Genomic DNA, 24,702 nt, shown 5'->3' with positions numbered 1-24,702 from the left:
CCTTTATTTAAAAACAAAACAAGAACCCCCCCACAAAATTGACTATACAGGCTGCAGCTGCAAGGGCAAAGCAGCTCCATCCCACCCCACAGGCTTACTCTGTGCGCCTCGCTAAGGGGTGCTGACACCCCCGGCTGCGGTCAGCCACCCCAGCCCCACCTGAGCGCGGTGGTACCTGCCCAAGCAAGGCTCCACAGCTGGCTGCACTGCTGAGGAAGCTCCCCTGCACTGCATGGGGCATGTGAGCAGAGGAGCAGGTACCGTAAGGACTTGAGCATCAGCCCAGATTGGTCCTCAACCCGAGCGCAATGGGATGGAGGGAAGCTGCAGGTCCCCACCTCAGCCCACGGGGTACAGCCCCCCCCCCCCCCCTACTTTTCCAGGGAAGGCCTCTGCAGATGGGGTTAAGGGGAAGGGGGGGGGGGGGGGGGGGGTGATGAGCCTTGGCATGCTGGGGAGCTGCTGGTGGTGACCGGCAGGCGAGGGAGCTTTTGGGAATGATGTTTTTATTTCATTTGCCTCTTCCAAGTTTCCCAGAAATCTGGTAAGCAGATTTGCAGCCTACATGCTCGCCAAATTAAATCACTGCCCTGGACATGCCTTTTGGATGAGGAGACCAAAACTCTTCTACTTGTCTCCATGGAGCTAAGCCATCACAGCCCAGACATCGGGCTTGAAAGACTGATGGTCCCCAGGTGCAGGACAACCTTCAGGACACCCACACATCCCCAGAGAGGTGGCATTTTCCAACAACAAACTGGAATATTTCCCCAGAGGATCAGTACAGGACACCCCAGCTCCATCAATCTCTCTTTCTTGCGTGGGTTATTAAGCAGCACTGAAACATGCCCCCCCCCCCCTCCCCAACCATTGATTTTTAATTTTTTTAAGGTTTCCAAGGCAAAACAAACCACAACCCTCACATCACATACTCCTGGCTTCCACCCTCAAAATCCCTCCAGATGTTATTTTAGTGGTATCGCCCTTGTCAACAAGGAGGAGTCTACAGGTCACACATCCCCACAGAACCAAGCACCTCCAAAGGGCTGTGGAATGGAGATCTGGGCACCTCCTCCCCAGGGACCTGGCTGTAACCCACCTCCTCAAGGCTCTAAAGATGCAGGCTCTGTTCTGAGAAAGACAGAGATCTCCCTCTTCCCCCTATTATTATTTTTCCTCCTCTTCTCTTCCTGAGCCTAGAAGAGCCTCTGCCACAGGCAATTAGGCTTTTTGGACTTGCCCCAGAAACCCACCAAGCCCCTTCCCACCCACAAGAAATATGGCAAAGTCTCAAGACTTTATACCTGAGAGGGGAAACTCCCCCAGGAGAGCCACTAAAGTAATTAGCAATTAGCAGCCCTGACAAGCTCCTCCTGGCCTCTGAAAGCAGCTAAGCCTGATACTAATGAGGTTCCTTGCTAATTATAGCAGGCGAGCAAGGGTGAGCTGCCTCCTGGCCTCGGTGAGGGGGCTGAGGGCTGAAACACGGGCAGCGACCACACCGAGCTTTTGGCTGAAAAACTTTCTGAATTCCTTGTGCTGTAAAAAAAGCGCTGAGGTTAATCTAGGACATCGATCTGCACTGTGCCCAGCGCTCCTGGAGAGCAGCAGCGCTGAAGGATGCTGTCTCGGGCGGCTGTGCGTTCTGCTCACGAGCCGGTTCTCTCTCATTCATCATTTTGAATAATTCCTGTTGAATAGCATGGGTTTCTGTCGTGCCCAGCATTGCACCAGCCTGGAGCTCAAGCCAGCAAGGGAACATGGTCCCTTGGACAAGCCTTGGGGACATCAGGGACTTAAGTAACATGCTCAAAACCACCCAAAACCTCTGAAAGGCTTGAGCATTCAGCATCCCAGTGGGTTTTTAATCCCTTTTGAGCAGGACTGTTGGTGTGACCCCAAGCTGCTGCGTTTGGGGACAGTGAGTGAGGCTGAAGACTGTGTCTTCCTGGCTACCAGGCTCTTCCCTGCCCATCCTGGTGGCTTTGTGGCTGGGCTGGTTCTCAGCTGACCTGGGTCCCTGGCTGCGGCAGCCAGCTCAGAGCCTCCTGAAAGCAGCTCTTTTCCAGCCAGCCCTGAGCTGCAAACACCCGCTCTGGCTGCCAGACCACAAAACCCCAAGCCCAGCTTGCTTGGGAATGCCATAAAAAAACCCTAAAATTAAAACAAACAAGAAAAACCTCAGCCTCTGCTGCCCCATGGCCAGCTCCCCCACGCTTTATAGCCCCCAGTTTTGCTCTTGCCGTATGCAGAGCTGTGAGCAAACCAGCAGCCCACGGTAGCAACTGTAGACATTCAGGATTTTAATTAAGATGCTGGAAAGGAGCAGCAGTCCCAAATTGCTCCCTTGGCCTGGCCCCTCGACAGGGTTCGTTTTCACCCCACGGGAAGGATGTGGGTATATGAACGGAGGTGGGATGTAACAAAACCCTTGGAGAAAGCACTTGGCTAGACACCAGCAGCCCCAGGAAACACCTCTGGGAGCTGTGAGAGGGGAAGCCGTGTCCGTGTGGGTTTCATAGCAGGGAGGGGAGGTGGGATGAGGGATGTTAGGAAAAAATTCTTCATGGGAGTGTGGTCAAGCATCAGACCAGGCTGGCCAGGGAGGTGGTGGAGTCACCGTCCCTGGAGGTAAGAAACACGTAGATGCGGTGCTTGGGGACATGGGTTAGTGGTGGCCTTGGCAGCGCCGGGTTAACGGTTGGACTTGATCTCAGAGGGCTTTTCCAACCTGAATGATTCCCTGATTCTATAAGCCATTTCCCCAAGCTTCGATGCTCCAGGGGAAGCCCTGCTGTACATGCTCCCTGGGCAACCATCTCAGCTTTCCCCACTGTGGGGAGATGCAGGGAGCCAGGAGGCAAGCGGTGCTGGGGCTCGGGCAGGAGGTACGGTTGATGCCTGGCCCTAATTAAAAGGACGTACTTCCCACTGGGAACCCCTTTGCTGCAGTGCCCCTGAAAGGGTAACTGCACGGTAAAATAACCCCATCCCCACACTTGCAGGCACGAGAGCATCGCAGGCAGTTGCTAACTCGGCTTTTATTGTCACAGGACGCAGCAGCAGACAACATGAGGGGTCACTACAGGGGGGACACAGGCATGCTACACTGCAGGTCTTCCAGCACATTCACCTTGAACGGCAGCACCGCACTCTGCATCGGGCAGGAGGGAGGGAAAGAGACAATGCTGCAGGGAGAAGATGCCACCAGCTGCAATCCCTGCTCCTTTCCATGCCTTTGCTGCCCCATCTCTGTGCAAAAAGACAAATTCTCAGGCCACGGTGATCTTCCCTTTAGGGATGGGGTAATTAATAAGCAGACAAGGGGGTCCCTGCAAGGAGCATCATTTGCACCTCCTGCTCTCGGCTCCGTTGCTGGCTTAACAGTTGGACTCCATGATCTTAAATGTCTTTTCCAACCAAAACGATTCTGTGACTCTATGCTTCAAATTGCCACTCAGTGGTTTCACTTGCACCACACTCAGCTGAGTCACAGGGTAAAGGCATTAACGGGAGGAGCTGCCCCGGGAACAGTGCTCGCCTCGGATGGAGAAGCATGATCGTAGCCTAAGGTCTCGATGTGCATCGGAACCCTGGTCTGTTCGATTTGCCTCCCCTTGGAGACAGCTGCCCCAGCGAGACAGAGAAGGAAAACAGGGGCAGACTTGGTGACGGCAGCAACCCCGGCACAGCACCGAGCACGCCGTGCCTTCAGCCGGAGGGGCAGCGGCAGCATCTGCTGCCTTCGCTGTCCTTTGCCTGCCTGGGATTTTATTTACAGGGTTATTAAAGGAGAGTGTGCCAAGAAGTCTGAAACATTAAAAAATGGGTGTTTTTTTTTAAAAGCCAGGGATTAACAGGCTTTTTTTCTCCCCACTGTAAACAAATCTGTTTTGCTTTTAATCATGCCCTTGGTGCCAGCCCATGAGCAGCCAGGGAGGGAGAAGGGCCCCAGCTCCGTGGGATGCAGAGGTCTGTCCCTCCACAGCGGCTTCAGTTCACAAACCCTGGGGAAAACTGGGACAGAAACGCAGCCCTGGGCACCAACAGGCGGACGCTGCTGGCTGCAGGTGGGCAAAACGGCTGGCCTGGCTCTTGGTGGAGGACCACAACAGAGGCAGAGGGGGACACAGCCCTCCATCGCCCACTAACGCATGCAGCTGGTGGGTCTGGGGGCACCAGTGGGTGGATGTGGCAGCAACCACCCCCTGGAGCAGCCAGCCAGGCTGGAAAGGTTTCAAGCAGCCAGAGGATTTTACCCACAAGCAATGCTGAGCAGCAAAAGCAACAGCCGTTTTCCCTGAGGCAGAGATGGCTGGTGACAGCCCAGGAGCCAGCGTGACCTTCAGGGTCACCCTGGCCTGGTGGGTGCACACCCCGGGGTGCAAACAGACACAGCAATCTTAGGGGAGCCAGGAAACCCAAACAGATGTGTCTGTGCTGGGTCTGATCCCTGCCGAAACACTTCTGAGCCTCCAAGGGCTGACACAACACCACTGAAGTCACCACAAACCACCTTTGCTACTGACTTCGGCCATGCAGGAGGAGAAAGAGGGAGAAAAGGGGTAAGATGGACAAAAAACATCTTCCCTGCAGACACAAAGCCTGATTGTAAAACCTATGGGCTTTAAAAGGCTGTTGTACCTCAATCCCACCCTCCCCACCGCTTAACCGTCCCCTGGGAGGCAGCACAGCCCCACGAGCTGCCCCGCAACCCTGGGGCTGAGGCAATGGGCACCCTCGCAGCAGGATAACCTGTCCCTCCATCCCAGCTCGGCCATCACTCTCGCCTCCACACTGGGGAAGCTCACTCGGGGATGTAGTCCCTGAAGGAGTTAAAGCTGAGGCTACGGCCCGCTGAGTTCAAGGTGGAGCTGCCTTGCATCTTAGGGATCTTCTCCATCAGCTTTGACACTGTCCTCCTCTTGAAGGAGCCCGGGGAGAAGTGCCCCTGCCTCATGAGCTCCTGGTAGAGGGTGTTGAACACCACCACGGTCTCTTCGTAGCTATCCCGGGTGGAAATCTCATAGAAAGGAAGCTTCAAGGCTTTGGAGAGGTTTTCACCATCCTCTGTGGACACCATCCTGTCAAACTGCAAGTCCTTCTTGTTGCCCACAATGACGACAGGAGGCTGCTCGCTCCCACTGCTCCGCTTGGGGCTCGAGTGGATGTGGTTGATAAGGAAACACAGCCGCATGACCTCGTCGAAGCTGCACCTGTCTGTCACCGAGTAGACCACCGCGAAGCCATCGCCCCATTTGATCTTCTCCTCTATCTGCAGGGAATCCTCCTCCTGCCAGGGCAGACAAGCTCATATTAACACACGAAGCCCCAGTCTCCCCTAAATACCAGCACTGCTGATTGCAGCCTCCCAAGAGGGCCCATCACCGTCTCCCAGAAGGTTTTTGGCCCTGGGCTCACACACAGCAGTGATGTGCAAAGCAGCACAGGTAGCCCAGGGCAGGAATGCGATGGCTTGGGCAAAATGAGAGACAGCAACCAGCCCCAGCCTGATGTGGACAAAGGGAGAGTGTCAGTGCCGCTAAAGTGGGTATGCAAAGGCAGGGCTGCTGCTAGATGGGAAGCCAGCACAGGGCTCTCCACTGCCCACAGCTGTGGTGCTTGCTGGCTCCTTCATCCCAGCACCCTCCTGCTCCCTGAGCTGCCTCCCTGTCCTCAGGATGCTCCACCAATGCAAGGAGCTGAGCTGCGCTGCACACCAGTAAGGGGCCTGGGGAAATACTTAGCTGAAGCCACACTGTAATTGAGCTAGAGAGACATAAATCCTCCAAAACATCCTTTCCCAAGATAAACACATCTTGATCGATATTTCAGACACAACAGATTAAAGCTGGTGTAAGAGCAGGGATTGCCTTCAGCGGCAAGTCGCCCTTCCCCGATGGTGTTTTCCAGGGTCGGCCAGCTATGGAACAGCATGAGCTCACCTGTCCTGCTGTATCGAGGATCTCAAAGTGCACCATCTCCCCGTCAATGACAGCCATGTGTCTGTAAATCATTTCTGGAGGACAGACAGAAAAGCATGTGTGAGAGAAGTGCCAGGCAGCAAATGACAACCCCAGTGGCCTCAATGCAAGCTGTGCTGGAGAAGTCGACTTTCACCTGCTGCAACCTACAGCCCATGTGGCCTCTGTTTCGAGTCCACATCTTGAACCGGTCCTCAGCCTGTTCCCTCACACCTGGGAAGGGCAGTCCTGTACCCACAGCAGCAAGCTCAGCACCTCCAACGGGCAGCAGAGACCCCCTGCCAGCACCCAGCCAGCTTTCCCCTTGCTGGAAATAAAAGGGCAACAGTGACCAAAGCGCTGGAGCAAAAAGGTGTCACGGAGTGATGCTTCTGCAAAGGAAGAGGGGCTCGGCAGGAGGGTATGAAAAGCTGGGGTTTGTTTTGAGACCCTGCTCATGCTCCTGACCCAACCCTTTGCCCAGCTGGTGTTGGACTCCCACCCCAAAGCAGCGGGAGAGCAGCTCCTTTCTAACCAAGCAAGAAAAGCAGCTGTAAAGGAGCGCACCTGGGCGGCTCCTCCAGCACAAAACCTGCTGCCAGCTTCACTAACATCATCAGGAAATAAAACCAGTCAGCACTGCACTTGGCAGCCGCTCTGTGTGCGGCATGCTCGATGGGAGGCCTTGCTCCATGCCGATGGAGCACCTCAGTCACGCTGGGTGCCACGCACGACAGGGCAGAAACCCGCTTGGTTTGGCCATCTGTGGGATAAACCAGGCACCTTCCCTCTCCTCTGGCACGGGGAAGCAGCAGGTACACTCACCATACGGCCTCTGTATTTTATTACATCGCATGGAGTGAGCCCAACAGGAGGAAGAAGCAGCAGGCAGAAACGAAAAAGAAATTGCCCTCTGGGGGAAAAAAGCATTGCTCACCGTAACAAGAGAGGAGCGGGGATGTAAGGGACAGATGTGGCAGCGGTAGGGTTGTTTTTAAACCCAAACCTTTCCCTCTGACCACCTGTGAACCAGCTGGGTTAGAGCAACACAGAGACTTCCCAAGAGGGATGCACAGCCAGTGACTGGTCACTTCTGGGATACTTCAGCAGGGACATGACTTCAGTGCCCAAAAAAACTCAAACTCAAATGCAAAACAAAACCTAGAAGACAGGAAAGCACAAGCTGCTGCTCCAGTGGCTTAGATACCCCCTTCCCCCTAAATGCCACCTCCCAGCAAATTGCTCCAGGATGACAGATGACTAAGCACGTGGTGCTTTCTCGTGGGATGTCAGTGCTCACCCCAACAGATTTTGCCTTAACAAAACAACAGAAAAGGAAAAAGGGATGCAAGAGAAAAGAGGTGTCATGATGGCTGGTGGTTCTGACCGCTGCCAGTCTGGTCGAGGAGGAAGAGGAGCAGATATGGTGAGTGTGGCAGCAGAGCTGGCTCTGCTGCACATGGCGTTGGGTGCACCACAGCCTGCAGGCTGAGCCAGTGACAGCAGAAAAGGCGACAAGAAAAAGGACTTTACCTACCTAGGGTTGGGTCATAGTCTCCAATGAATCTCCTGGTGATGAATCTTACGGTCAGTGCTGTAAGAAAACCACAACAAACCCAGTTACGGCTGTCAGATCAAACTGCAGAGAAACATGGGCCGACTGAGGCAGGAGGGATGGAGCAAAGACCTGCCCCAGCCTCACGGGGAACTGCCCGTGTGGGCACCGGAAGACATCCCAGCAGCGATGCTGCAGACCCGGCCCCATAAGGATCAGGTTATGACAGGGTTGGGTAAAACGTCTTCGCAGGTGCCCGGGCAGGCTGGGTCACTGCTGCATGCTGGGGGCTGCCCTACGATGACCAGAGAAGACTGCAATAAAGCGGCAACGACCAGATCTTAGCAGGAGGTGAGGGTGAAGCAGACTGGGAAAGGATCACGGTTCCCAGGTGGATGCCTTGGACCAAGATTGTTACAAGCCCTCTTTTCTCACAGCAAAGTCCTTGGCTGATGTCACAGCTTGTGCAGGCTGTCCTCTGCCTTGCTTTACCCTGCGTACAATGTGGGAAAAGCATGCCAGGATGGGCAGGAGCCCACTCAGGCTGGTAGTTCCCACCTTACCTCTTCTACAAAGCCTAAAAAATTTCCAGAGCTCATAGACATCAGGCATTTCAAAAGAACTCCATTGCAACCCCAGGAACAGGCTAGATGTTTTTTGCATGTTAGCACACTTTTGCATTGAGGACCGACACCCACCGCATGACGGGATGCCCAGGCAGAGAAAGAGGTTCCTGCCCAGCTCCTTGAGCAGCACACCAGGCCCCTCTGCCCAAAGCTGCCTGCTTGTTGTCAGCAGCAAAACACCCGTCAGTCAATAAAATATAGCCCAACAGCAACAGAAAGCACCAAGCCCCCCGCCCCCAGCAACCCCTCCTGCACTGCCACTGGCAGAAGCATCCCTCCAGGACATGGGGACGCAGCAGCTCGGTAGCCCTGAGAGCAGCAGTGAGAAGCAGCCAGGCTCCGCAGGAGGTGGCCAAGACCACAGGCATCTCACGGCACTGGGCAGCGTGGCAGGCAGAGCCCCAGCAGAGCTGCACCCCACCAATGCACCCACCCGCAGCCCCTCACACATGGGGTTCACTTTCCTGCATGGTCGGGGTTGAGAAATTGCATTTTCTGGCCTTGATCCTGCAAAGATTTATGCATGTGCTCGAGTTTTTATGCCAGGTGAGCGATCCCCTCGGTGGCCTCCAGCCAGCTGCTCTCCAGCAGCGAGCTCAGCGTGGGGGCCAGGCAGTGCGGGGCCAGGCTGTCGCCCTGTATCACCGACACCGATGGTGTAACAGCCTGGATGGGTCCCATGAATTTCAGCACTGTTTATTTAACCCGACCCCAGCATACCACGTGGAGAAAGGCAGGCCACTGGCACCAAATCCCATAAAATTCATCACAAGGGCAGTCAGAGGAACACAGGGCACGGCAAGCTGGGAGGTCCTCCCTACACCAGCCATGTGTTGCAGCAAAACCAGCCCTGGAAAGGCACCTGGCAGCATTAAGCACTGGGGGAGCGAGCACTGAGCAGATGTCCCACAGACCAGCTCACCCCTGGGTGAACACAGCACCGCCCTGCCCTGCCTGTGCCTGGGAATTCACATCCCCAGCACGAGGATGCTGGGCACAGGTGGGGACCACTGGCTGCGCTTCACCCTTGCAAGGAGTCCTGCTCCCCAGTGGCTCCCCGGCACGCAGTGGGACAAAGCAACCCTCTGCCCCTTCTGCCTGCTGGCACAGCATCAACATGGAGATTGAATCATTTGGCCCAATTTTTCCTCCTTGCAAGGAAAGGCAGGAACAGCCACAGCACAGCGCTGCGGGCAATTAAACCCCTCTTATCCAATTACTACATCTCCCTGCACCAGAACCCAGGAGATGCGAAGCCCAAATTACACTCTAATGCTAGGCAGGGTGGAGGTCTGCTGAAGCTGGAGGCTTGCCTGATAGCTCCATCAAACATGGCAAGGGCTTTCTCCTCGCTGGGGAAAAGTACTGCCACTCATCATCCCTCTCCATCCAGCCAGGCTCAAGGAGACAGACCTCGGCTCCAGAGCAAGGGCTTGTTTGAGGTGGGCAAGCTCTCTGGGGACAGGAAAAAAAAAAATAATCAAAGAGATACCTTGTTTTCCCGTAAGGGGTAGCAAAAGCTTTGCTTTGCCGTTGTGCAAGTTCTCTAAGTGGGTATTTCCAGCAATATGGACAGCAGGCAGGGCTGAGGCTCAGCTGGCAAACAGACAGGAGTGGGAAACGGGGTGGGGAGGGGAGAAAGGAAAGGCTTTCTCAGTTACGAAGCAATTTAGAGGTGCTGAAAATCCTGCTGGTCTGCACAGGGTGGGGAGGCAGCCGGAGTGTACCCGTCACTCTGGCTAACAGAACACTGAGCTTTGCTAAACATCCCCGACACGGCCAAAGGGCCACAAAGCTGCATCCGTCCCTGCCCCGATAAGTGCTGGGTCTCATGACAGTCTCAGCACCCGGGGAAGCCTCCTCAGCATGGCAGGGCAGAAGCAGGTGAGATGCCACCAAGATGCCAGCGAGATGCTACCAAGCCGGCTTTGTTTCAGGAAGAGCGTGGCGAGGCAAGCAGCACCCCAAGGGTGGATGCAGGAACACAGTGCTGAGGAGCTGGCCAGAAACATGCTTTTGCTTTGACACAAAGCCAACATAACTTCTACTTGACTTTTCACACCTGCAGCCTCAAGAACCCCATAAAAAAGCCCTGGGAGAGCTGCGAGGAGACTGTGATGCTCGGGCTGAAGGAGAGTTACAGGACAGGCGATGAGGAGCAGGTGGTGCTTGGCTGCCATCAATTTACCAGCAGCAGGGAACCTGCCTCCAAGGCTATGCCAGGGCTCATGGCGAGAGAACCCCTTTTCCTGGCAAGGAAAACCCATGGCTTGGAGCCGGTGCCTGTGGGCACGAAGAGGTCACTCCCAGCCTTTCATGGGGAAGGGGAAACAACAGTGAAACCAAGGTGCTGTTCGGCCATGCGCAGAGTGAGGGCATGACGGACAGAGCCCGCAGCAGCTCGCTAAAATGGGTTGTCTTGCCCAGGATGGGATAATTACCGGGTGGTGATGATTTGGCAGAGACCAGCAGCCACACAGAGGAGGTGGTTGGGGATGTGTCTGCACGCCGGGGCTGCAGCTTGGCTTGGACCGAGGAGAAACTGCAGCTCTGGCTGCCGGGGGGTAATTCGGGGGCCGCCCTGTAACGGCAGCACTACACAAACCCGGCTCTGGGTCATGGAGCTGGAAAAGCAAAGGAGCAAATGCAATGGGAGGTTCAAACGTTACAGCTCCTCTGCTCAGAACATATCAAAGCAGGCTGTGCAGGATCCAGCCTTTCCCCAGTGAAACTCCCTGGCACGCAAGGAGCTTTTGCAGCAGCAGCAGAAGTGACCAGTCTTGAAAAGAGATCACCGCAGGTGACCCACTGCATCTGTTGGTGAAGGACCCTCTGGCCAAGCCAAAGGATTACTTTTCTGCTCACCTTCATCTCCATCCCTACCTTTTGGAATATCTTTCTGCAGGGAATTGCCTTTAGGCTCTAACAGGGTGCACTCGGAAAGCACTAGCATCTCCGAAAGCAGCTCTCCACCCTTGCAGAGCGAGCAAGCTTTCCTTTGGCTCTCAGCTCTTCCCTGCAGAGTAAAAAGGAGAGCTGCATTTTGGGGAGAAAAGCACAAACACCCTATCAGATGTTGTTTCAGAAATGCCTTGCTCTTTGTTCTTGGAAAGAGTGAGGCAACACAACTAATCTTCACACTTGGTCCTCAAGATCCAAGCTAATTCAAAAGACCTTCCAGGCTGCCTTGGTGCTCAGGAGCCGACCCACGCGCCTGATGCTGCAGATACGCCCGTTCAAAGCCAAACCCACCACACGGCCCTCCGTACCTGACATCTTTTCAACGCCAGCTGCTTCAAAAATGCACCATCTATGCCTGAGTGTGATTTTCTGGTGCAGACAGAGAAACCGGTGGTTTGGAGGGTGAAGGGAGTACAGGAGCATAGCTAATGGAAGCGATGCTTAAGCTCTTCAAGGTGTTAATGACGGTAATGGGTATGGACAGGCTGTGCAGGGCCGGGAGTGAAAGGCAGTGCAGAGGGTGAGAGCTGGCTTGGAAAATCAACAGGAGCGAAAAGTGGAATTAGGGGAAAATGAGTGGGAATGGGAAAAAAAAAACCCAACAGCGAGAGCAAGGCAGGAGGGCAGAGCTCAGGAGGGACAGGACAGAGAAGCTGCACACCAGGAGAGAAAAAACTGAGCAGGAGCGTGAGGGGAGAATAAACCTCACCAAAACCAGGATATGGCACAAAACCCCCTCAAAACCACAAGATGCTGATGAAAAGCTGACACCAGGCAGGACTGAGGCACTCCCGCACAGAAATTGCTTTCCCCATGCAAATTTGGGGGCAGCTTATCCCAGCTGGTGATCAGCAAATGTTCCCCCATGTCTTGCCCCCCACACCCCACTGCACCAGTCAGGATCTGTGTGTTTGCCCCAGGAATGTGGCTTCCCACCTGAGCCACGCTTCCTGCTTCTTCCACCCCAGCATCTCTGCCCTAAGCAGCTTCTCCTGCCCTCCTGCACCTGCCTGGCTCCTGTCTGGGGGATTCACCACCTTCTCATCTTCCAAGCTGCCTCTGGGTTTCCAACCCTGCTCATCACAGAAGGGATTTGATGGAACAAGCATGTAACTTGGCAAAACTGCTCTGTGGAAATAACCAAGGATCCCGCAGGAGGTGTGTATGAGCATCTCCAAAGAGGCAACCAAATTATCAGAAGAGTGAGAGAAGTCAGGCTTGATTTGTAGAAAGCACCTGATTCTGTATCATATGTTAGGCAGCCACCCAAAGCCAGAGTGCATGGTGGTGTATGAGAAGAGGAGCCAATTAAACTGATTAAAAATTGGCTAGAGTGCAAGAACACAAGCGAAGCTGCCAGTCGGAAGAAGTGGATGCAGGCAGAGAGGCGTCAGCACGTTGACGCAGCCTTATAAGGAATTTTTTTTCCCCATCTTGAACATAAGTAACCTCAGAAAGGGCTCTCCTTGGAGAGCCCCAAAGCTGAAAGGGTTAATTTTATACTCAATTTGGTCTCTGGGAATGACTGTGGATGGCTCGATGCAGCAGTAACCTGCCATTGTGGCAGGGGCTGGGGACCTCCCGGACCGCATCGAGCCCTGCGCGCCCACGTGCTGCTCTGTTTATGCTGCTGCATAACACATCCCTCTTGCGAGCGTAATGGCTCACAGCACCAATCCATCTTCGGTTTGTGTTTTGTAAGCAGAGCTTTCCTCTGAAGCACAGTGAACTTTACACTGGCTAACATCAACAGCAGCAGGCAGAAGATAACGCAGGCTCCGCCTGGGCTGGATTCACAGCCGCCCACAGGTGATTTACGCAGCCCCGGACAAACTACTGATGGTGATCAGCCATGGGTGTGCACCCAAACCCGGCCCTGCTCGCTCGGAGGATCTGGGACCTCAGATCACCAGATCTTGAAGATTTCCAAAAAAACAAACTCTTTTCCTGAGAACTGAGGATTTTTTTTTCCCTGTCCAGATTTTAATCCACCTTTCGATTGGCCACACACCTTGGCCCCCTCAGCTCTCCCAACCTGGCTTCTGCTTCCCAAGGGGGCAGCATCACCCGATGCTTCAGCGTGGGGTCCACTCTCATCCTGCCAGGACCGGGAGCTTGGTGGCTCAGACATGGCTTCAGATGAAACCCACCTTCCCCCTCCCCAAAACAGGGGATCCCCACACACTGTACCCCTTCCTCCCCCAGCCAGCACTGGCAGCCCTGTCTCTCCCCCTGCCCTGAGGACCAGCCGCCTGCCATAGCCCATCCTCCCCAGTCCCGCAGGAGCTCGAGTGATGATGATTTTGGCTCCTTCCCCACATTTCACACACAGGTTGCTCGGGCCAGATGCTCACAGTCCATTACCTGGGGTGTCAACCACCCCGCCGGGCAGGGAAAGCACTTAGAGGGTTTCCTCATCCCCAGCTTTGCCTGGCACAGGGGTTCGCAGGCAGCAGGACCTGGCAGCCCACGCAGAGCACCCACTGAAGATGACATGCTGTCCCTTTGCAAGAGAAGGTGGGCAGAACAGCACCCAAGGGGACAAAGGCAGGGAGAGACCCATGTCAAGGCAGCTGCCAGCCCATGGGGGATCGCTTGCCTGAGGTTCCTGGGAGCTGATCCTGGTTCCTGACATGCTCCAGCTCTCCGTTGCACGAGCAGAGTATTGATTACCTCCCTCTACCCTAATTTCATGGCCTGTGTTACTGTCACAGCCCGAGAGGATGGCAAGGGATGCACTGCTGGAAGGCATGAAGGCTGCAGGCACCCACAGAGCTGAGCCATCACAAGGCAGAGTGGCCTTGCACGACACCCAGCCCCACCACAGCAGCCACCGAGGGCGGCACCGGGGCCAAACCCAGCTGGAGGAACCTTTAAAGACCCTTGGCATGATCTGACCATATGGAGGAGGCACAATGGCATCTTGATTGCCCACAGGAAGGGCTCGAAGCTCCCAGGCACCCACTCCGCACTGGATGGGATCGATACCGGCAAGGGAAGCACATATGTTCAGGCTGGGTTGGGGGGCTAGCCAAAGCGCTTCGTACACTTTGTACAACCATCGCTCACTGCTCCATCTGCTTGCAGGGAATTTGTGACCAAACACTGCATGCGGACTCTCCCGGCGCGCTGGGTACACCCAGAGCCGAGCCCCGTTCCTGTGCTCCCCCTTCCCGGTGCTGGGCTGCTTGCTCACTGAGATCTGGGAATTGCCTCCTTTAATTTAATCAGGGAAATCATGATTTTTCACTAATGCTAGGCAAGAGGCTCGTTGGTTACTGTATATGGAAACACAACTTCGACAGCCCCAACAGCCAAAGCTGCTGGCCACGAGCCAGGCAGAGGTGCCACCGCGTAGTGAAAGGTTATGGCTCCGGAGCAGCAAGCCAGTGGGACATTGCCCTGTCCCCACGGACAGACAGCCCGGCCGTGTCCCTCCCAAACTACCCGTGGATCCCTGCCCCCCGGCCCCACTGCAATAAAAACGTAGACAGGCACCTTTCCTGGCCAGTGGCACCTCTCACCCCGCTCCTGGCATGCTGGGTGCTGCGCAGACGGATCGGAGGGCGCCTTCGCCCGTGGGTGCCCACAGCCCGGGACAGAGGAGCAGGAAGGGGTGGAAGGATGATCCCCAGGCAGGAATGGGGGTGAAGGAAAGAGCTCAGATGCTCCCAGCTCAGCATCCCAAATCCCCCACCCCCTAAAAAATCCAAATGGCGAGCACTGAGCAAAGCGTAGGGAAAGGGAGTTTTCCTAAAAGACAACTAAACCCAGCGCCGTTAAACCAGGCGCTGTGAACGCGGCTCCGTTCGCCAAACACACGCAACAAACTCAAAGCACCCGGTGAAGAACAAACCTGAGTTGGGCTCTTGGTCCCGAAAGCTGCCGCGGCCAGTGCGGGCCCACCCTGCCCCACCACCCCCCACTAGCCCCCACTACCCCCCACTCGCTTTGGCTCGGGAAAGCCCCCGGGACGAGCCCCCAGCTCCAAAGCACCCGCTGCTGAGCGCCACGGGGCAAAACTCGGCACCCTGACACCCAGCGGGCTTCGGGTCCACCTGGGCGATGCCCAGCCATCCCGGAGAAACTCCGTCCCCATCCCAGCTTTCTGAAACTGCCCCTGCCTGCTGCCCAACCGCGGCGGGACCCCGGGGGGCTCGACCCTTCTTCCTGGGGAAGGAGACCCGTGGGGATGCTAACGGGATGCTGGAGCGATACCGGGGAGGGGGGATGCCGGGAGGATGCCGGGGGAATACCGGGGAGCCCGGTCCTACCTGTCTTGCCCACGGCGCTCTGCCCCAGCACGACGAGGCGCAGGCTGCGGGCCGGGCTGAGGCTGACGGAGCGGCGCAGGGGCCGCGGGAAGCTCATGCCGGGGCCGGGGCCGGGGCCGCCGCTCTCCCGCTCCGCCGGGCGCTGCTCCGCCGGCTCCGCCCCGAGGGCTGGCTCAGCCCCGGCCCCGCGCAGGCGGGCCCCGGCCGATGTCCTCCTCCTCCTCCTCCTCCTCCCCCTGCCCGTGGGGTCAGGCAGTGGAGCTGGCCCCTACGGCGCCCCGCAGAAGCTGGGAGAGGGGCCCTTCGGGCATCGTGCCTCAGTTTCCCCGCACGCAGGCGGCTCTCGCCGGGACCCTTCACCCGGCGAAAGGAGCTGCTGGCCTGGAGAGCTGCTAGCTTCAAAGGGGGCAACGCGAGGAAGGTGCAGAGCAGGAACGGGAAATGCAGCCAGGGTGCTGCTTCCCCCCGCATCCCTGCCTGAAATCAGTGTCTCATCCTCAGCCACTTCTGTGCGAGGCGTCAATACACAAGCTAGCTTAGCCCCCTGCCCTGCCCCTCATGCGGCAGCACGGTGCCCGCCCAGCTCAGCTGGCCAGACCCAGGTTGCTCTGCCCAGCCACGCGGCAGCACATGGCCCAGCCCTTGCCTCAACCACAAGCGAGGTAAGGAGCGAACGCCGGCTCTGCACAAACCAGCAACTAAACCCCGTTGGGACCAGGGTGCTGAGACTTCACATCGGGCTGGAGCCACACTTTGCACGTGCTTTGGTGCAGGAGCAGCACAAGGCTGTGAAGTAACAGTGCAAGGGTGTTCCCAAGAGCAAGGGATTATGTGTACACGCATGTATGGAAGTGTGGGCACAGCTAACCTGGAACTGCTCCAAGCAGCAGTCAGAGCGGGCACGGATGTGCACTGTTGGTGCACAGGGTGCTGGGAAGAAGGGAAAAGACCTGCAACATCTCGACTGTCTTCAGCAAACCCCAGAACACAGCTTGCCCATGCAACACAGATGCGTAGATGACACCGGCACCACAAACTCAAGCAGAAGAGACCTGACCAAGGGTGTGGAGTAATCAAATGCCTGCACTAGGGATTCAGCCTCTTTTCTGAAGGCTTTAGTCATTCCTCTGGCATGGGGATCTCTCTGCTTGACCATCTTGGGTGACTCTGCGTGCAGCAGAGCACAGACCATCCGTGCCACCTTGGATGGTGCTCAAGGTAACACGAAACCCGCCTGATATTTATAGACCGTATCATGTGTCAAAAGTAAACGTGGGTGGTGACTGCAGAAGACATTAGCACACAACCAGCGCCTAAGTGGGTGTCTCACCTTGAATGGGGAGAAGGGTTATCGGAAGCATTGCTGCTGCCAGCGGCAGAGCTGTAGCTGTTTGTGCTGCTGGGGCAAAGCTTTGGCTGGAGAGAGGCCCTGGATAAAACAGGGGCTGTCCTGGGGAAGCCCGGAGGGTTCTCCTTGGAGAGCAAGCAGACCTCACCCAGAAATTCATCTTGCCATCACAAGCCGGCACGTGCTTCCTTGCCTGTGTCCTTCTGTGCGTTAGCTGCTTGCGACAACTGTGTTCCTGCATCGCTTCTCCAAAGCTGATGAGAGACACGTTCACGGCTTGACTACATCTGGAGCCCAGAAGACAACAGCAAGAGCAATAAACCTCAGATTTCAGGACAAAAGCTGATTCCCAGCTGGGTAAGGGGTGGGGGGTGTCAAGAAAAAGAAGTCGCCGTTATGTTCCTTTTCTATTTTTAGCCTGATTTCCTAAGGAAATGAGATGTCTGCAATCAAATCCTCTGTCTTGCTCGATCCTCTTTAATACCATTTTTGAACACATTGCCCAATTTCAGTCAAAGCCAACAGTGAGGGAGAAGCCACAGGGAAAATTCTTTTCCTGCAAGTTTTGTGACAAAAAATGGTCAAATTTCATGGAAAATCAACTCTTGCACTTTGGAAAGCAGGAACTGACCAGCAGGTTCCTGGCTGGAGAATCCAGAGTAACTATTTCTACTGCTCCCAGGGGCTGTTTGGATCCCCCTTCCAGCAGGAGCGTGCTTGGCCTCACCTCTCGGTAAAGCAATCGGCACCGCAGCCTTGTTGTGCCAAGCTGGAAGCCGAGCAGTCCAAACCTGTGTAACTCTACCTACCTTAATTCGGATTGTGTTAAAAGGGCATGGATTCGTGGGGATGCAGGAACAAGGTAGAAGGATGGACTTAATACTGAAGCACAGCAATCAGTGTAGCTGCATTCAGGTGCCAGACCTGCCGCAGGCTTCCAGAACCACCTTGGGAAAATCACTTCGCCTCCCCCCTTCTGCAACACCAAACCACCGCACTCGTGGCCTCACCACAGGAGCCTGTCCGCTCCCACGGGCATCTCCATTGGGAGGGAGAGGGATGCATGTGCCTCACGGCCCACAGGTGTTTCTAGTTCCATATATTCCACATCAAAAACCCCAAAGCCCAAACCTTGCCCCTTGCAGAGCTGTTCCACCGAGAGGCCTCCCAGTGATGGCAGAGAAAATGATGCCGTCTCATCTTTTTCTTCTAGTGCCAAGGAAAAAAAGACACAAGACCCACCCTCAAGGCTACGACATCTAGCAAGTGACGAGGTCCCATGCTGGACTTTGGGACTCTTTCAACAGGCCTTTTTGGACTGGTCCTAGCGGTTAGCGAGGGGGCATCCTCCTCTGCCCATCCAGGTCCCCTCTCTGGTGCTTTTGATCAGCCGCGACACAGTTCAGCATTTCAAGGACATTATTATTTGGCCCAACAAGGTTTCACAGAAGTGGACTGAAGGCAGGGAAGGCTCAGCCTTATCCTACACAGAAGGAACCATAGAGAATATTCACAGTAGATGCTCTCAGCATGGAGAAGGCATCTTTTAACTCTGGGGCAACCTTACGCACAGTCCATCACAACTGGCCTTTTGTCCTTTGACCCTCACTAACCCCCTTCTCTTCACCTCTAAAGGCTCTTGCTGGAGAACACAGTGGTACGCCAGGACACTGCCCCGCATCCGAGGGCAGCTCTCGCCAAACCAGCTCTGCAACGTACAAGCATTATTGAAACACAGAGCGCTGTTCCTGCTGCAAAGCCCACAGGGGCAGCATGGGAGAGGTGGTATTTCCATTAAGACAATCTCCTACACTACTTTAGCCTTCGGGACAGAATACAAACATTCAGTGGAGCCCACCAAAACCTTTTTTTTGATGGAAAGTGCCTAAATCCATCCATATGTAGTGATGATATGCTTAGGTAGCCCATGGTAGAGCTTTGAAGGAGAAACAACTCTGGCTAGCTTCATCCAACTTCCTTCTCTGCCTCCAAAACACTGTGTTGTTTCACTTATCTCAAGAACACGGGTAGGAGTAGACTGACCTAGACCAGAACTTGGGTGAAGTTGTTTCTTTTTCATCTTTGATTTAAGTCAACAAACCGAACAGTGCTGCAATTCACAGCATTATGCTCACCTCCAGCCCGGTGAAGTGCTGGCCTTGGGGACCACCAGATCACCATGTACTGCTGCAGACTCTCCTGCCCAGATGAGGGGCTGAAAGCACCGCTCAGAGAGAAAACAGCTCTACACCCTTCAAACCATCTCCCGTGACCAGGCTGGGTCAGACCACTGTGACCCTCCAACCCAACACCCACTGCTTCAGAGACAATGCAGACAAACATATCCTTGACTTCTTTAGGAAAAGGTTGGCTTGGGCCCCGAAGCCGGTGGGTTTATATCCCTGACAACATGTCTGGGGACTACCCAGAGAAACTCCTACTCACCTCATGCACAGATCTCCTTGGCATGGCGAGAAGCCACATGGGTCTTCCCACACGTGCATTCAGCTCCAGTGACTACACGGTCACACATTTGCTGGGGACCTTTCAGCAGGATAGCAATGGAAACACAACTTTATCATCTGTAATTGCTGAATAAGCCACCTCCAGCATAACAGAGCACCTGTGGCAGAGCCAGATAAAAGTAGGTGGAGTAGATATTGTTTTCTGTTGAAATATTTGTGGTCAGGCTATTCCATACTTGCCATTTTTTTAAAGCTGTAGAGTCTGCACCGGGAAAGAGGCCAAAGGCACCCATGAATCATGTCCCTGCAAACAAAAATCCAGCAGAAATAAAAAGTTGTCCTAAAGCAGACAAAGAACCAAATCACCTCAGACCATAGCCTCAGACTAGGGAGTCCCATACCATGTTCCAAACTAAATCCCTCCTGGATCATCCGCTCTTTTAAGAGCTCCCCAAAAATTCAACTTTACTGCTTCCGAAAGAAAGTAGTGCATTTGGTTTTATTTAGAAAAGATAAAAAAAAAAGCCAGTCCCTCTCCATTAGATGATCTGAAGGTGCAGGGATGCCAGATCTATGCAGAAACCAACTCAATTTCAAGCTCACTTTGGAGCCTGTGCCCTGTTTTCAAAAATGACCACAGTATTTCAAAGCTTTGATCCCACAATGTTCAGCTCATCTCCTGAACATTCACCCAAAGGGCTCAAACCCCATTTTTCCAACTCATCCATCACATTTAATTGTCACTCATTAATGATCGTACAAACACTGAGACAATACCGTTATATGGCAAGCTTCGCTGCTAGCATGCCTCTTGAGAGTTAATGTCAGACGGGGCCATCAGGGAATGTTCTCCAAGAATATAACTGAAGCCACACCGCCCTGTCAATAAACATATTTTTGGTTGCTACAGCAAAGCCAGCATGCAATTAAAAAGTTCTCTCAGACTTCAGAGCCCTCTCCTTTCTCATCAGCTTTGCAGACTCACCCTGTTCCTACCGAAATCAAACCCTGACTTTGCTTCAGCCATGCAAATGCTGAATTAGCAGCCAGGCAGAGACGTGGCAGGAGCAGGGACATGGATCCCAATCACTTGTCCCATGTTCTATAAATAGGGAGAGAGAAAATAGATGAAAGGCACCTAGCCCCAGTGCTTGCTCACGCCCAGGCTCACTGGCCACTTTCTGACTTCTCTTTAAGGGCTTTGTACCAGCCCGGACCCTGCGGCAATGCATTCCCTTTCTCTTCTTAATAAAGGGGCTATTTTTTAGGTCACAAGAGACAAGAAAACCTCTAGCACAAGAGAAATCAAACCAACGCAGCTTCCTGGTGTTACACTTTAGTGGTTAGAAATCAGCAACAGACAGAATGTATTTCAACGTGCAGCCAAAGCGTGGCCAGATCATGCTGAGAAAATAAATCTGGCTCCACGTAAGAGTTCAAAGATGCCTTTGCAAAGCTGACAGGGAAAAAAAACCACGCCAAAAGGGGCACATTAACAGCATTTCCCTTTCATCCCGGAGGCCCAAACGACACATTCCAAGAACTTTTCAAGCTGCTTTGCCACTTCAACTGGATGAACGCCTACAGCTCATGACACGGTAGAGCACATGAATGTGAAGCAGCTCCAAATATCATAACCAAGTTGCTGACTCCTTTTGCTGGCCCTTGGGTCCCGAAGACAGAGTTTCATGCACTTTTGTTTTTCCACAGAAGCTGGCCATCAGAGAGGACGGACAGTGATGCTTACAGCGTCTATCATGCTTCATTAGGCTGCACAAATAATGGATCCTCACAATGGGAAGCCTTCACGCTGAGAGAAATGGCTTTGCTTGTGAAGCTTATTTTAGAACACAGAACTTGCCAAGGGAAGGAAGAGAAACCCCATCATGTAGGCAATTTAAAACTCATCCAGACAGAGCTCTGGAGATATGCCGCAGAAAGCTGTCCTGTAGGATGACCAGCATGGGCCGTCTCCCCTTCAATCATGACAATGATCTTATTTTTGTCAGAATGCCAAACCCAAATCCAAGCACCTGGAAGCTGCAGAATTTTCATCTGAGAAGTCATGACCATAGCATCCTGTTGGAGGGTTTAGAAGATTGAAACCTCACTCCAAACCAACGCCTGAAAGAATCTGTATCTGGCGGGGGGTGGGGTGGGGGAGTGGAGCACAGCCACAAATTAAGGTGCTACAGTCCACTGCTGCCAGAAGGGTGAAGGATGAGGTTGCGGCGGGGCTGACATTCAGCCAGGCCAGCAGTTCACCATCTCTTGCACAACAGCACGTACCATTTGCAGCCACTGTGTACACTTAATTAGGGCTTGGCTAAACAGTTCCCTTGGCTCCTCAGGAGAGGTGACAGGAGGGGGGAGCAAAGGGTGCCCAGGGGGACTGCATGTCTGGGATGCAGAGGGCAGCAGAGCCAGGAGTCCAGTCTGCCACACCCAGGCGTTCCTGCTCAAACTGGGACGTGACAGCGACGTGACTGGCAGAGAAGCAAGGGCACCTCCAGACAACTCTTCCCGAGCAAACCCCTCAGCAGCCCGGCTGGCGAGAAAACAATGCAACAGTGAAATTTTTCCACAATAAGGAAGCGAAGCCCGTTGTCCTTCTGCCGGGGAATGAAGCTGAGTCCTACCAACATTCTTCGAAAGCACGAGAGAGAAACCAGAACAGCCAGCGGCTTTGTGGCCAGCGGGCAGGGAGCACGCTGGAATTCGCGTCTGACTCAGAGCAGATGGATGCCCTCTGCTCCGGCCCTCCAGCCTCCCTCTGGGCAGCGAAGCCTTATTTACACGAAGTCAAACAGCACTGAGGGGAGAGTATGGGGAACAAACACGGCAGTTTTGTTTCAGAGGCGCTGGATGGCAGGAGCTCAGGTCTGGTTCTCGTCTAACCCACGCGGACGCCTAATCTTAGAGGCTCTGGGCAAAGCATCTCTCAGATTCCACCCTGATCTGAGGTCCAACAAGATGTTTTGTCCTAACAGATAAATTTTCACTATGAATCAGTGCTTGAGGGGGAAAAAAAAATAAAGCCTGCTTTCTTGAGAAATTTCTGCTCAAACTATTTAAGTATGGGAAACCACATTCAGCAGCCAGAAAGAGGATCACAAGCAGCCACCCCCCAACATGCGAAGCTAAATGAAGTCTTGTGACTTCACTCTGGATAAGAAGGTATCTGCTTCCACCTGGAAAGGCAAAAAGCTTTTTTTAAAAAAATGCCCCTGAAAACGTCAAAAATAATCCTTTCACCTCAGTCTGAGTGCATTTCAAGAAAACTTGACTATTTTGCTCTATTTTATATTAGAAAATTTTCAAAACAAAATCCAGGACTTCCTGATATTGGTTGGATTTTCCCTTCCTGCATTTTTTTTCCCCAAAATTGTTGTGAAGCCACCCTAATTTCATAGAGCATCTCACTTGGATTAGAATTAGGTTTCCCAAGGGCTTTTTGGGGGGAACCTGTTCCACAGATCAACTCAAGACATTTGCTTTTTCTTTTGATCCAACACTGGGCTCTTCCTTCCACATTTCTGAGCCTTGAAGCCTCTCTTGTTATTTTCAAGTGTTTCTCTGTAACTGGGAAGGACAGTTTATTCCCCTACATCCTCTTAAAGCCAAGATACGCATGCTGTTTCTTAGCCCCAGCGCTCACATGCCTTGGGAAATGCAGAGGGACTGTGAGGTTTCCAGTGAAATTGCCTCAGCTGGCAACGCTGCTTCCGCTGTGGACTGTGAACAATCTGTAACTGCCATCGCCTTCATGCCAGCCCGCAGCATACTGCGGCTTACTGCAACTGTGGGATCTGTGGTCCCAGTGTAGAACTGGAGCCACCTTTGGGTCCCCCCACTGCCTTCCATTTCGTAAGAGCCTGGAAACAAGGATGCAATGATCAAAGATGGTTCCGGAAAGGTCCCTGTCTTCATATACCCATGAACTATTTAAAATCCAAGTGTCCAACCTCCTTGTGCAGTCAGTAGACAAGGAAGAGCATCTCCCAAGGGCTGCTTGTGCTGGACAGTCCTAGCTGGGAAGAGATGAGTTAGCCTCTGCAGCTGACCATCTCTCTCCAGCAACTACAGAACCAGCTTAACTGAAGCATACCTGGGTATTTTCTTTCTGTAGCTGAAATCAGGCAAGATGAAATGCAGCCTGAGCCATCAAGCTTGCTGTTTCTGGCACCTAAAACGATCTGAGATTTTGAAAGACTGGACAGGACACAGATTTAGTTATATTCAAAACCACTACCCTGTACTGAAGGAAATGCTGGGCAACCTTGGTGCTATGAAGCAGTCGCCGCAGGGGCACATACGGACATTCACATGCAGACTTTCCTCCTGACTCACTTGAAGCAGGGCATTCCCTAGAGAAGTGACAAGGTGAGCAAGCTCGACTTACCACTTCTCATGGTAGCTGTAGAGAATCTGATAGCTCTAGGAAACTCTTCCTGGTTGTTATTACAGTACAGAAACACATGCAGACCTTGGCTGAATAAGCCTGCTGAATCTGGCCTTGCACATGCTGCTCAATAAGTGACAGTGCTCAACCTGCAGACAAAGCAGAGAGAAAATACTGGGATCTAGACATAAAAATACTCACAGTCGGCCAAGCACCAAATCTGTCAAATAGGCACAAAATCACTCCTGAGCCACTGATACCTGTTCTTGTGAGGGTATAATACATGCAGACAATTTATTGCTATGCAATAGACTCCTGAGCTTACTTTTAAGAGGGTAATTTCTCAGGTGTTCCTAACCTTTAAGGATTTTCACCACTTAGCATGATCTGGGAGTATATTTGGGATCTTGCAGTCATCTTGTTTCACTGCTCTCTTCAGTCCCATCTTTGCTGTGGGCCACACTGTACCCCAGTGTATTCTCTGAAGCCATAAAACACCAGGAAAATGAGCAGAGCAGCAGGGCTTTTGTCAGGAGAGAAAAAGAGGTGGAAGGCAAAAATTACACTTAGCACTCTTAAAAACACCTCACCTGTTTACAGCGATGTAACTGCAGTCTGTGGAGAGCTACGAGTGTTTCCAGAGGGCAAATCAGCTCACCCACCCACCCTGCCCCATTGCTAGCCTTAAGTGTGCTCCCAGTGCCAGGGAAACTTGCATAGACACAAATAATGAAGCACAGCACCAGGCTCTTTAAATTGACTAATTTTACCCATAGATTCTGCCTTCCCGGCTCAGAGCCTCACTTCTGGGACTGGGGAGGCAGATGGCCCTTTTCTTCCACAACCAGTGAAGCCCAAGGTATTTTTAAGACACAGCTGAGAGCCTGTATTCCTAAAGTACATAGAGGGGTGTGCAGGCAGAGGCAGACCCAGCTGGCATGAAACAGCTCGACAGCTAGCAATGGATCCTGGGGTGTTTAAAACTTTTGACAAATAAATACCATCAAGGCTGAAATAATAGTTTAAAACTGTATTTCGTTGTTGTTGCTTTTAAAAAAGAAATTACATAGAGATTTCCATTTCCAACAACAGCAAGAAGTCCAGAACT

At 53.4% G+C, this 24,702-nt stretch overlaps 1 protein-coding gene across 3 annotated transcripts; it reads right to left on the bottom strand.

Moving 5' to 3' along the window:
• Window positions 1-17: 17 nt before the first annotated feature.
• On the bottom strand, window positions 18-24,581 carry LOC308070683 (ras-related and estrogen-regulated growth inhibitor-like). 3 transcript variants are annotated; one of them, XM_080405059.1, is made up of 5 exons: window positions 15,380-15,484; window positions 11,028-11,160; window positions 7,501-7,557; window positions 5,946-6,019; window positions 18-5,293 (listed from the first exon to the last, which is right to left on the bottom strand). In XM_080405059.1, the coding sequence occupies exons 2-5, from the start codon at window positions 11,095-11,097 to the stop codon at window positions 4,808-4,810; spliced, it is 687 nt and encodes a 228-aa protein (XP_080261185.1). In that variant the 5' UTR covers window positions 11,098-11,160; window positions 15,380-15,484; the 3' UTR covers window positions 18-4,807. The 3 variants fall into 3 exon arrangements, with proteins under 3 accessions (XP_080261185.1, XP_080261186.1, XP_080261184.1); XM_080405060.1 differs by lacking the exons at window positions 11,028-11,160; window positions 15,380-15,484 and adding an exon at window positions 23,595-24,581; XM_080405058.1 differs by lacking the exon at window positions 11,028-11,160 and having other exon boundaries at window positions 15,380-19,166.
• Window positions 24,582-24,702: the final 121 nt, after the last annotated feature.

This window comes from Falco punctatus, assembly GCF_963210335.1.
Source record: "Falco punctatus genome assembly, chromosome: 10".
Classification (NCBI taxonomy): domain Eukaryota; kingdom Metazoa; phylum Chordata; class Aves; order Falconiformes; family Falconidae; genus Falco; species Falco punctatus.
The sequence above is the reverse complement of the archived record's forward strand: the minus strand, read 5'-3'. Positions and strand labels throughout refer to the sequence as shown.